Below are 13,975 nucleotides of genomic sequence, written 5' to 3'. Positions count from 1 at the left end.
ATGCACAAAAATGTGACTTCCTCCACCCTTTACACCAAAGGTAATTTAACAAGAGGATGGTTTATCCTGACATTATTTGAGAGAGATGTTGTTCGGACTTCTGGGGCTGAAGTTCAGTTTTCAATAATGGCAAGCACCTCCTTGTGGGGACTTTAAATTTCTAAATTAGAAAGCCTCACTACTGTTCCATTTATATACATATATATATATATATCTGTATATATATATATCTTTGTGAGTCCTACAAGGATTAGAAGGTTAGAACTCAGCCCAAAATTAAGACACTCAAGTGTTGGTGTCTAAGTATGGGTATCTACGTGCAAGATACAAGTTTAAGTACCCATTGTAGACTGTGAAGTTTATCAGCCCAGACAGATGAAATCTGGAGAGTAGCCTGGCTTGTCCTTCAAAAGTCTTGCAGGGCTTGGTTCGGTTGCCTAAACATGTATCTGGTGATGTTTGAGATTGTCCTAAGATAACCTTGGATTTCTACATTACCCAAGACATTTTCACAAGCTTGGCAGATGCAATACAGGATCTACAGACAAATTTGCACACCTACTTCTGAACTGGCAGCTGGATGACAGGCAAGAGACATTAGCCCCTAGCCCAAGTGGTACTAAAACCCTGGTGAGCACATGACCCAAGCCTGCAGCTGATGACCACATGAAGGGATCTCCAGGCTTTGTTGGCTTACTAACTAGGTTGTGTCACCTCAGTGAGTGTGGCAGGGGGTTAAGACACCAGCATTTCTGTGGTCTAATCTGTGTTCTCAGGTTCAGTGCGTGTTCCCGTAGTTCCTGGTAATTAGAGAACATATATGAAATTCCAAACAATTCCAGGCAATGTGAGTCTTGCTCACATCACATCAGTTCAGAACAGTTTGTGGCTTTTTTTTTTTTTTTTTTTGTGCTAATGAAAATGGGCAGAGGCTGATAGTATAAAAATAGCATAATAGAGAATGCTTCTTAAAGATGTTATTTAGTGACATTATTCTACAGGTTATATGACCTTTTATCAAGAAGGAAATAGTAAAGAACATATCCAAAAGAAAAATTAAATACTTTGGACCTATATCTAAAAAGAAATACAAGATCAACAGGCTGTCTCATGCTAAGGCTTGTGATTATCTGGCACAGCTGCTTTAAATTATGCATCAGCATTTGCACTGAATTAGGTGGCAGTTATGCAGATATTAATTATGAAATCATTCAGTAGCCTTCAGTTCTGTCAAAATCTGTTAGAATAAAATGAAGCAAAAATTAAAATAGCTATGTTTAAGTGTCACAAACAAAAGGACAATTAAAATATTTGCCCAAGAATTCAAAAACTAGTTATCATAGTGTAAAATACAAACATGCCAAGCATTTGGGATTTGGCACACCATGTGTGGTGGCTTTGTCAGGAGGAAGTAGAGCCAGGATGTGCAGCAACAGAGCACATTTCCTTGCCAATGTGCCCACAAAGGTAGCACCTCTCCCAAGGTGGTGTGGTTCATTCTTCTCAGACCAGAATGTCATGGGGCACTGACTCAAGGTGATCTCTCCTTCTGCACAAAGCAGACATGCCAGTTGCTCCCTCGTGCAAATATTCCTTGGTGTCCCCCAGCAGGGCTTCCTCTCCATTCCTCTGTAACTCCAGGAGGCTGTCTGGCAGGGCAGAGAGCTGCCCATAGCGCTGCTGACAAGGCTTTCACTGTCTCACATTCCCTTTCTTCCTCATGGAAACCTGCTGTACTTGTAAACACGGAGAAAAGTAGCAATATGCTGAGAAAATGAATTGAAAAATCTGGCAAATAGTAGGAAATGGACTTTTTGTTGTTGTTTAAAAGCAAGCTTTTGAGAAAGAAGGTGGGAAGTGGAAACAAATGTTATTTACATCCTTAGTGCCAGTATACAAGAACATTACAAATAAGAGCCTATGCAAAATTCATAGAAAACCTTTAATTGCAGTTTCTGAGGGAATGACGGAACAGGTAGAAAAGCACTTCTTCTGGGAATAATGAGTATCTAAATATTTTAGGGGTTTTTGGGTTTTTTTTTTCTGACTGAAAGTCTTGATCTAAAAATTCCATAAAGTTCCAAGTTAAGTGCTCCTATAGAAAATTCTGTTCTAACAACAGAAAGAGTGATTTGAATCTGACTTGGAAAAGTCTAGAAAAGGAGACAGAGGAACAGGTTCCTCTTTCAGGGAGCCAGCTTAGAGCAGAACAGTTTTGGGCATCTAGTGAGCCCAGCTAAGGACTGACCATCTTGCTTTGTGCCTGCATCAGGCTAGAAAAATAAACCTAAGTGACTCTTGATCCTGAACAATCATTTCTCTAGAGAAGGTATTTAAATAGCAATAGCTTATCACAGTAGGAAGGGCAAACTGAAATTGCTTGCTGCTTCTTTCATGCTCGACATACAAGAATCACAAGCCTCATCTCACTCACGTTATTTTGTCTGGCACAAGTAAGTAGCTGGGACTCACAGACTCAAGAAGTGAGAGTTTCCAATATTAAAGCCCGCAGCAAATCTTAAACAGTGTCAAGAAAACACCCTTTGAATTGCCTTGAAACAACTGATGGTACAAAATAAGTGACAAAACTACTTTCTAAGGCACCAGAGAAGCAAAACTAAAAGATTACCATGGAAAATATAATGGAACTCTCTTTTAGTTTCATGCAAACTTTACCAAGCCTTTGTTTTAATAATTTTTTGTCCTCTTAACATAGCATGTTGTTTCTTTATAGATGATAAAAAGTTCCAGCAGGCTTGTGTATGGAACTTTAGATCACATGTTCATATACAAGAAGCCAGTGGGGAAGAAATGGAAAAATCTCTGTTTTGGGGTTTTGTAGAAATTCTCCCATCATACCCCTCTCCCCTGTATAGGACTAAAACCTGACTTCCTCTGGTATCCTGCTAGATGGCAGTGTCACACAATGTCAGCAGTAAGCAAAGGCTTCATTCTTTTATATAACAAAAATCAAAACAGATTCCCCTTCCCTGTTAGAGAAATTTAAAGAAAAAGTGTTGATGTTTGATATGATAACTTCTTTTTATGCTCTTGCTGTCAATTATTGAACAACTGATACTTTGACAAGTGGAATAAAAGTCTTTTGGGGCATATATTTATTATTTAAACATAGGCAATTATTTCTGAGGTCCACTAATTTTGTAGGCATATGGGGAAAGACGAGTTTGTTTCATGGCTTATACACACAGCTCCATGTGACTCCAGGTTTTTCCATCATACAGAGATGCACTTGTCTGGGATCCTGTCCTTTAAAATAATTGCATCTGGACATCTCTAGGTGCTCCAAGTACTTTCCCTTGAATTAAACAAAGATCATATTTTTATCTTGGTGTATGATTTATTGCCTACTAGAAATGCCAGTCTTTGGCTTTGATTGTGCTGGAGGCTGCACTGGAAACATCTATATATTTATTTTTGTTGATGGTATCTGTTGTGACTTTCAGCTGGACGCAAAAATTTGCTAACTTGCCTGACTTCATTTTTGGTGCAGTATTACCTGCCATGGCACACAGAGAAACAGCATGCATGTCTGTTTATGTGAGAGTAATCAGATAAGAAGAAAATTAAGGAAGTAGAAAGTAGTCAAATGTCAGGAAGGTTAAGATTTCCTCAGAGAAGTTATAAGTATAGTGAGTTTTATAAAACTGACTCAAGGTCTTACGAGTAACCTTGATGATCATAAATTTGATACTTTTCTGTGTTCAGGGTTTAGTTCTGGATGTTGTCTCTTGCTTTGAAGGGAGTCTGAACTGGTGTGCCAGGTTTTGGGAGAGGAGGGGTTTCGGAGTGGTGATAAATGCTGAGGTGTCTGCAGACGTGCCAGCTGTGCTCTGTTTGCAGCGGTGCCTTCGCCTAAAAAGGATGCTGTATCTGTAGTGGCAGCCTCATGTTTCATGATGTGGGCATGCTTGGTGTCTAAAAGAAAAACGCAAAGCAGGTTTTGTTAAGAAAAAAAGGCTAAGTGAGGATGTCAGGGTGGAGAAATAACACCACTGCAAGAGAAATATGGGCACTTCCATGGATGATGCACAACTTGGGCTTGGCTTTCACTCATTTGTGCTATCAGTTTCTCTGTGAAAGCCTATTCTGGTAGTTTCTAAAATTCAAGAAGAGGATGAAAATTACCTAAAAGTAGGAAGTGAAAAATACAGATTATTGCAGTAGCTCAGACCTGCTGGGAGGTAAAATTGAGTGGCTATCCAAAACAGTCACTGTATGGGTGCTCCAAAAATACTACAGCAGTGGTTTTCTCACTTCTATGTAGTGTGTCTCCTGCCTCTGCAATGAGTTAAAAATAGATTTTGGTAGAATATATTAGAGTATGTTATGATCAATTTTTAGCACTGCATTATTTATTACTTTAAAGAAGAATAAATAAAGCCAGATTGCTTTCATTTTTAAACCAACTAATCCTGTGTTTCTCCAGAGTGAGTAAATACTTACTAAGTTGAACTTAAATATTGTACATTATTACTTGAGTAAATACCTATTGAAGCTCATAAGCAAGCTAAGGAGTTGGCAACACAAGTAGCTTAGGTCTCTTCTTTCATGACCTTGTGACAATTAAATGAGAAGAATGATGCTGCTGAACCCCTGAACCCTTTGGGATCCCATAATCGCCAGGAACTTTTTTTTTTTTTTAGATCATCATGAAGAGCTGGATTCAGACAAAGTCTTTGTCAGCTTTATGACACTCTGATGGCCAACAGCTTGTGCCTGATGGAATGAAAATGTGTGAACAGATGTGTCCACTTCAGCGTGGACATCTGACCCTCAGCCATTTCCAGAGGCATATTGTCAACATATGGGACAGGCAAAATTGGGCACACTCAGATTTAGGGAAGAAAAGAGAGGATGGAGCAGGGCAGCAGAATTACCGTATGAGGGAATGGGCTATGAGAAAGCCAAGAAAATAGGACCTCCAGCCCTCAGGAAACACCTGATGCCCCCATGTTAGACCCTGTATGGGCAGGCAGCCATCTGTGGCCCAGACATCTCACTCACTGTGTTCAAATCAGAGGTCATCTTATTGATGAGCAAAGTAGACAAATATATTTGGGTTGCACTGGATTAATGGAAAAGCAATAAGAGAAAATCCTCCTTCAGCCCTGGATTGAAAAGAGGGCCGTGGTTAGTGAATAAAGCAAAGCACATGTCCATTAAATGATAATATGCTGGAAATGAGAACAAGGTTTCAGGGGAGCAGGAGTAGCAAAGGAAAAAGCCCAGGCTGCATTTAATGCAAGCAAGAGTTTGAGCTGGCTCAGCTGTCAGTGGTCAAGACAGGGGCAAAATCTATCCCATGGGACAGGTGGGAGCCCTGGTGTGGGGAAGTAGAATGTTTGGGATGGTGCTCCATGGGAGGTGCTGCTACAGAATTTGTGGGGAAAAGAAGGTGAAAAAGTCCATCTGTAAGGCTATGTAAAATTAATAAGACCAGATATAACTGATACAATAGAGATTACTTTCAGTAAGTGTCTGAACATTTACTCATCTTTTTCCACCACTAATTAAAAAAAAAAAGAAAAAAAAGTTGTTTATTTTGAAGAAAAGGAACAAGGCACATACAACAAGAGAACATTCTAAGAGAAGATGAAAAATAAAGACATGGAGGCATTTCCCAAAGGCATGGGGAAATATAAATAGTCTTGGGTTCCTTGTCATAAGGAAGAAATACTTGGTGTTACTTTTATTTTTAGAAAGAGGGAGAAGTTATGAGACAACCTGATATGAGCCGGCTGTCTGAAAATATCTGTCATTTTTAATGTATACCCCAGATATATCTGACCAGTCTGCTCCTCGTGTGAAAAACATGCAAACAGAAAATGTCACTGTGTAAGGGTTCATCTATCCTGACGCAGGTGTCCGTAAGTTAAATACCTTGGTGCAAACTGTTCACCACAGACTCTTTCATTTGGTGGAGGGCAAAAAAGCATCATGAGCTGATCATCTGTCTCATGCTAAAATAAGTTGCCCGAGGTAGCCTAGGAAGATGTAAAATGGGTGACCGGCTGAGGCATTCGTGTCTGAAATGCTCTGAGATAAATCCTGTTTACAAGAAACTCCTATTACTACATCGCTTTCAAATTGGAAGGCTGAGCAGACCAGAATGTTTGCTATGTCTGAGTTAATTTTTGGAGGGGTAAGTGCTTTGTAATGTAGAGATCAAATACAATCTTAACATCTTCTTAAAATATATTAGGGCTTATAAAGCACACTGTATTTTGGAGTAATAATTTCAAAACTTCTGAAAAAGAAACATGTCAGTGGTAGATGCAAAGTCATGTTTTCCAGCTGATTCACTGTGACAGGTCTTTAGTTGAACAAGAGTTCATGTACACTGAATTCATGCAGAATGGTAAATTTTCTGTATTCGTCATTGTATAATAAATCTGGAACTGGAAAATGAATTTAAGTCAGAGACTATAAAGAAGCTTTGTTAATTGTAGCTTCAAAACAGAAAATCTCAAGCCAGTGTTCTTGTAATTCCTAGAACCTAGTCATGATTCTCTGTAATTTGGTCAATTCCATGAACTGTATCAAGTAAAGCAGTAACCTGGGTGTCAGAAAAGAGTTCACAAAAATGTAATTTCTACTTTGATTTAAGAGACTTTCAATTTTACTTTTTAAGTCTTGAGACAATGACCAATCACAGCCACCTTTGCTGGGTCTGAGGAACTCACAAATTGATTTATTTGCACTGGTAGTTGGTGAGAAGCTGAAACCATTGGCAGTAACATCTCTCTTGGTTGTCATTCCCCTGGATGACACTGCAGAACTGTATCACCCTTATAAAGCAACCCTGAATTTCAGGATGTTCTGTGTTGCTTAAGGGGCTTAATGACCACTACAATCACTCAGAAGTCCTGAAGGTAAAGGTCTAAAAGAGGCATGCTCTGGTAGGAAAGAAAGGCTTGACATTTAGGATCTGAAAATGTCACCTCTAAAGAGCTGGAAAATTTGAGGAGTGAATTTAGAAAGTAGTTTGCAGAAATTTAGGTTCACTCGTTGTGTTGCTAGTTTCAGTGAGGTCTGTTAACTATCACTGGCACAGTGTGAATTATTTTAATCTAAAGGGTAGACAGCTTTCTGCCACTTCAAACAGGTACCAAGCAAGAAGATGATGGAGAGGGTACCTTTGTCTGTGATTACCACCCAAAAAAATGCCCTTTTCTGTTATTAAATCTTCTGTGAGCTGCTACTCAAGACTCTTAAGTGCCAGGCCATTCTGCTTATGCTGGAAATAGTCTTCTTATTAGATCTTTTACTTGAGCAGCAGAAGGTGTGTTTTCTGGCATGTCTGTATCCACACCTGTGGATCTTAACCATTCAGAGCATGAGAAAATGCATTCCCATGCTTGACCTGTCTTTGTATAATCTTGTTTTTCAAGGTTTTTTTTCTTCTTTTTTTTCTTATATATACTATGGTAGAAGTGTCATGGCATTACATCCTGTTGCTGTGAAGTATAATGTTATAATAGTATCAGAGCAAATAAGACGAGACATATATATGTGCATTTGAGATGTAATTCTTCAAAGAGTAGTGAACATGAAGGTAGCTGGACCTATTTACAAGTAACAAGGTAGTGCAGACTCTGTAGAAAGTGTTTGCAGGGATTGCAGTACAGCTTCTCCTTTTTCAGCATGCAAGTGATGGAGTAATTAGCAGTGATGCAGACTTAGATAACCTCTGCCTTCCATCACAGTTTATTACTTCATTTGTATATTAAACAGGAGAGGTTCACAGTGTGTTTTCCATGTAAAGTAGTTTAGCATTTTATGTTTCTCTGTCAGACACAGTGAAAAAAAACAGTGGCAGAAGCTGATGCCTGTGTGTGTAGCTGTGGCAGAGTTGTGATATCTTTTGAGAAATAGGGTGTGAACATGTAATTAAAGACTAAGGGAGGCATTTTACACTTTGTGGCTAAGGTTAAAAAGAAATGTAGCTCCTCAGTTCTGTGACTCTGCACTGGAGAAGCTTGTTCTGAAGGAGACACTTGAGGGTTTTTTCCTCGGAGGACTCCTACGTGTACTAGAAATAGCTGGGTGCAACATGCCCTAGTTACGGCCCTTGTACAAGGGGCGGCACATCGAGGACGATGCAGTGGGAGCAAGCCAGCTCCACAGCCACTGGCAGCAGGAGAGGCATGGCAGCGAGAGCTCCAGCTGCTCCTCTGGCACCTGCAACCCATAAACAGGACATGCTTGCACAGAAAAGGAAAGTGTTCACATTGTCTTCGCTGTTTTCCTAAGTTTTGACAGGAGGAGAGAAAAGTCAGGAATAGGGACAGGCAGTGAAGTCCTTACCTTGGGCTTTGCCACTCACCAGGGCAGGGAAGAGAAGGGGTCTCTGCTCTTTCACATTGCCCAGGACCCCTCTGTCCTGCCTGGCATACAGCAGGATGAGTGGCACTTGGGTTAATCACAATGCCAGGAACAGTCCTACCATTTTCCTGAGAAATAGCCTGAGATTAGGCCCTCTGCCTTCTCTGTCACACATTTTGGGGAAACTGTGAACACCGGTCTTGTGGGACTGTTTGACCAAAGTATTCTTGGCACAAGGGGCAGTTACCTCTCTCCCTGTACTTGAGGAAAGAAAGCTATAGAAAGTGCAAGTTTATCCCCTCAAAAGTTGGCAGATGATGTAGTCAGCTGCAGTGTCTGAAATTTTGTGATTTTACTAAGTAAAAAACTTACTGAGTAAGTTTCAGGTTATGTCCCATTAAGTGAGACCTTAGGATCCTTTAAATACACTTGTGTGATTATGGTTAACCCAGTGTAGCTAAAGCTGCTTTATTAATTACATTGACCTGTTGGGTTGTAACATGCTAAAAATACCAGTGCTGAAAATCTTGATCATTTCTTATTTTCAGCATGGCTGTGTTCTTTATACGTATTGTCAAATCACTGTGCTGGAGCTGGACCAGGGTTATCACAGACAGGGCTTTATTATTTGAGCAAAGGTATTTCTTTGTTATTTCAAAAGGAAACAGAAGATAGGCGATAAGCTAACAAACTCACAATGGGTGGAAGTTCATTAAAAATATCTGTCCTTGTTGTGTGCATGATGTATTTAGATGTTAAGTCCTTTGGAGCAGCAGGTGTTTGTACAGTGTCATTACAACGGGGCCTCACGTGTCACCAGATTTCCAGAGCTGATGGCAATCAAGGATGACTTTTTGGCTTGCTGGCAAGGTCCTTGGGTTCAGGGAGATGGTGCTTGTATACAGAGAGCAAGGCAGTGCAGCTTTGAGGAGCAGTGGGGGTAATGGGCAGGGGACTGGGACGAGTGCCTGCCACGCAGAGCCAAGCATGTTTCTTTTTGGTGGTGTGTATGTCAGAGGTAGTATGTTGTTTAAGTTCCTTTCCAAAGACCTTTTTCCCTCCCCCCTTTTAATATAAATATTCCATTAAGATGGGCCTAGCTTCATAATACACAAGTAGGTCCAAGTGCTGTCATGACTGAAATACAGCTTAAAAGTATGCCAAATGCCAAATGAAACAGGAAGAGCGGGCAATACACTCTTAATTCCTTGACTCGTGCTTAAGTTTGGAGCACAGGATAGCAATGGCATGATAAAATACCACATCTCTGCCTTTTGATATCACTTTTACTGACAGCCATTTCAGGCAGGTGATAGAAATCTGAACCATTTTCCAATACTGTGAGCAGGTGGAGTTGGTTGCTGAGCACACTGTGCATTTAACCTTCGCAATATTGGAAGCACAAGTAAAATACACCTGTAAAAAGATTGTTTCACCCTCCATTTGAGACACCATGAAGGTAAAGCAGCAAGGTTAGTGACACAGATGTACCACTATGGTGATCCCCCTAGAATCCTTGCCATAAGGAAGCGTGAGAAAACCTCTCAAGTTCACTGATCTGCAGTTAATTTTTTTAGGGAATAAGCAGCTGCTAAAGGTGCATTGAAAAGTCACGTTTGCTTCATGAAAACACCCAGCCCAGTACATCTTTTTGCTTGTTAGTGGCAAGGAGCCCTACCTCCACTGTTTGCCCTGATCATTCCTGACTTTCTGGGAGCACAGTGGGAGCTGGAGAATCACCCCAGGCACTGTGCACTTTGAGCTCCTCCGGGAAGTGCAGGGCTTCCACCTCCACTGATAGGTAGGGCACTGAGGGTGCACACCCCACCTATGGCCAGGCCCTGGATTCAACACTGCCCTCCTGTATTTTGACACATAAAGTACCCCCTCTGCGTGTTCTCATGCACATGAGCACTTGTGTGCAGGGGAAGACAAGCAGGTGTGTGAGACACAAACGCCTCCCAGGCTGCCTGAGGACACGGGACACTGGCTGTCCCACATTGTCCCACATGGGGTACTGTCCCACAAGAGATGCTGTCCCACAGGGGACGTTGTGCCACATGGGGCACTGTCCCATGCGGAACGCTGTCCTGTGTGAGCTGTGCCTGAGCTCAGTTAGGCCAGCACCGGCCGTCTGGGCTCACTGCTCTCCCCGCATCACCTAAAAGCGCGATCACGCTTTCCCTTTCTCTCAACAGATAATCCTGAAATAGCCGGCAGGAGCGGAACAGAGTGTCACGAAGCCTCCCTGCGGACGGCCAAGCACGGCTACTGTACATACTACCCCGTCTCCTCCTCTCTAGAGTTGCCACAAACTGCATGCTAAGTCAAGAATTTGTTCTTATGGACAAATCAAAAACTCAAAAAAGCTAGTGCTGCTATGTCATATATGAATATTAAATATGGTATGCTTACTATACTCCAACCTAAAATAGTTAACTACCTGATACCAGCTGTGATGTTTCAAGACATAAAGGATAACATTTAGTTTTAAAGATTTTCTAAGCATAGTTTAATTATTGCAAATATTGTCGTTTCTCCATAACTACACCTAACGAAAATGGTCCAGATCAGTTAGTCTCGTGAGATTCCATGTTTATGAATCTTTCGAGCTCAGCAATAATTGAGTTGCATTGACTAAAAACTTTCCCCAGTTGCAGGTTTAATTTCCACCCAAACTATGATTCGGGGTTTTCTTCTCAGTTAAAAAAAAAAAATCTTGGTTTTGCTCCCTTGGTGAGTTGATTCCAAGACAGAGGAGGTGAAACGCAGCCCGATGTCCTGCACATCATCCTGCAAATCTGATATTTTTAGCCAGAAGTCCAAAGTAAAGCACAAAGTCTTTAGATGCACATGGTTGGTGTTTGACTTGTATGGAGAAGTTGCATTTGAATCATAGCAGAATAGCGGAAGAAAATTTTAAAAATTTTGCACAGTATGAACTTCATACCCCTTTCAATCCCCAAAAGAACAAAGTCTTGAGAATATTATTTTATGAGTATATTTATAATGTTTTTAAAATAGACTTTGCAGAAGTGCCTAAATTTTGTCACATCAGACTTGATGAAAGTGAGCCTGATGCCAACAGTCAAATCTCATCAGACGTGAATAATCTTTGAAACTCATAGTCAGGTTACCAAAAAGATCCAAGCTGTTAAGAAGTAATTTCTAGAAGTGTAAAATCAAACAAAACAAAAGAAAAGGAAAAAAAAAAAAAAAAACAAAACCAAGACCAAACTAACAAAAGAAAAGGCAAAAAAAAAAAAGGCTGTAGATTAAGAGATTGTATGATACTCTAATTTAATTAAAATTCAGTTGAGTCACTGAAACTTCATAGGTGACTTTAATCTAGGCTATTAACTGAACACTAAGAATGTAGAATGAGATTCAGTTTAATAAATCATTACTGTATTTGCATTTTTTTTAATTGGATTATAGGATTGTAACCAGATTAGAGTGGAGAAAAAATAGTTCTTTTAATTGTTTTCATTTAAAAACATATTTTATGTCACAAAAGTATGAAGATATCTTTAATACAATTATATACATGTTATATATACATACATACATATATATGGATGAAGCAGATTTTAATGTTGTTTACTTTTTTAAATACTTTGTTGATTTACAAGGTAATTATATATGTATAATTAAAATTTCATTTGTTTGATTTGAGATTTGTTTCAAGCACTATTGTACCAAATATTTCATATTTCACATTTTATATGTTGCACATGTATCACATAAATGACGTAGTTTTTAAATTATTGTTTAAAAAAAACAAGACAGCTGTTGTAAGTGGATATTATGTATAATTGTTTGCAGCATAAGTTTTCTATGTGGACATTACTAGTGATTGCAGTATTTTAACTTAACCTCTTCAGATTGATTGTAAACTATTTTAAACTTTGGCAGCACTGCCTGTTCTGAACGACAGAAGGCACTAACCATATTATTTGTCTAGGAAATTATTTTCCAGGCTAAATCTTGTTTGTCCGATGTCTAATTACTATCTATTTATATATAAAGCTGGAGATTTGATCATCCGAAAGAAAAAAAATAATCACAATTTGGTTGTAAAATTAACATAGTGCTTGTAACGTTGCGTTAGTTTAATTTGTGGGAAAATAACGTATCTTAACTTGTTACTTTAGCAGTTAAGGTATCACCATTATATACTATTAAAACACTAATATTTGTAGACTTTCTCAGTCATTATAACTAGGTAGTTGACACTGCAACTTGCCTATATCTGTCAAAGTTGTTTTTATTTTTTTATAATAGTTAATTTAGGCATTTGGGTAGCTTATTGTATAATACTAAATGGTAAATTATCCATGTTTAAATATTTTATGTAGATAACTCTTCAAGACATCATTTTGTGTGAACTTTTTATGTTTCAAAATTACTGTTATTCTATGTTTTTTACAATTAATCCAATATTACTATTTTTTGCCCATGGATGACGAAGCTTCAGATACATCAGGTCTTTCATCCAGACAAACTGACAGACAAAAAGAGAAAATGTATTTTTAATAAGAGATCCACTTTCCGACTTTATGACTTTGTAATATTCCTGAAAACTGTACAAGTACAAACCTATGCTAACAGTAAGGAGGCAATTACAGAGATGTGCAAATACGTGTACAACAGATTCTGCATTTTATTTATTTATAAAGTAATTTTATAGACTATTTCAAAATTTGGGAAGATCTAAAACTATTTTTCTGTATAAATATTATTTGCCAAAACTTTGTTTATATTTAAAAAAAAAAAAGTCTAATGAAAATGATTAAATTTTAAATGCTTTGTTTAATTAAAAAAAATACAACGAGAAATATAACCCCCTAAAAGAACCATGAGATGGGCCAACATGGAGACAGTAAATACTGTAGCTGGGACATGGTTTCAAGTGACTTGAGATGTCTCAGTGCTTATTTTCTTCAAAGGATACAGCACCTCACCAAAATACCTTTTTGTTTGCCTCTCTCATCCAGCATAATTGACGACATGTACAATGAATATTTCAGTAACAGTTAAAAGAAACCCCTCCATTCACTCTTTTACAGCATATATAATTACTAGTGGTCTGTTAAATAGCCATTCTATTTCTGTTGTGACGTTAAATTCATTCACCCAATGTACAACCACTGAAATAAAAAGAAGCATTTTAAAATGAGAGCGGAGTTGGGATGATCCTTTCTTGTAGCGCGCTCTGGGAATAGGGGCCTGGGGTAACAAAAAATAGGAATCTTTAAAAGGTATGTATTTTTTAAATTTTATTTTTTCCTTAATTGCTTGCTCAGGTAACAAATCCTTAAGTGCAATCCCCAGGTGCCAGACATGCAGATGCTGTGTGAGCAAGCCCATGCCCTTCTCCTGCACCACACGGCTCCAACAGCCATCCCGAGCCCTTCCCGCCCACCCATGCATGCCAGGGTGCAGGCAGGCACTGGTTATCCCAGGGGTGTGGCTCACAATTGCCTGACCATTGTGGTGACTTTTTGGTGGCACATCCTTTGCGTCTTCTTTTCTTTCCTACATCTTGAAGAGTGTTACACCAACAAATAATCCCTGTTATCTGCTAGTTCCTCTGGAGAGACCAGTATCATAAAGGGGTTGTGTGCCC

The 13,975-nt window shown here is 39.1% G+C and overlaps 1 protein-coding gene across 6 annotated transcripts in view; it reads left to right on the top strand.

Annotated features, from left to right (window-relative positions):
• Positions 1-13,525, top strand: part of MBNL2 (muscleblind like splicing regulator 2) — a 105,612-nt gene extending 92,087 nt beyond the window's left edge. For 4 of the 6 annotated variants that reach the window (XM_053935137.1, XM_053935135.1, XM_053935134.1 and 1 more), the window contains one exon: positions 10,545-10,650. In XM_053935137.1, the coding sequence (XP_053791112.1) occupies positions 10,545-10,559 (15 nt within the window). In that variant the 3' untranslated portion in view covers positions 10,560-10,650. Of the gene's footprint in view, positions 1-10,544 lie in introns of all 6 variants that reach the window. The other 2 variants (XM_053935136.1, XM_053935132.1) reach the window with 1 other exon arrangement.
• The last annotated feature ends 450 nt before the right edge of the window (positions 13,526-13,975 follow it).

The sequence above is a fragment of the Vidua chalybeata genome, chromosome 2, assembly GCF_026979565.1.
Source record: "Vidua chalybeata isolate OUT-0048 chromosome 2, bVidCha1 merged haplotype, whole genome shotgun sequence".
NCBI lineage: Eukaryota > Metazoa > Chordata > Aves > Passeriformes > Viduidae > Vidua > Vidua chalybeata.
Note: the sequence above shows the minus strand (reverse complement) of the source record. Positions and strands in the feature narration are given on the sequence as shown.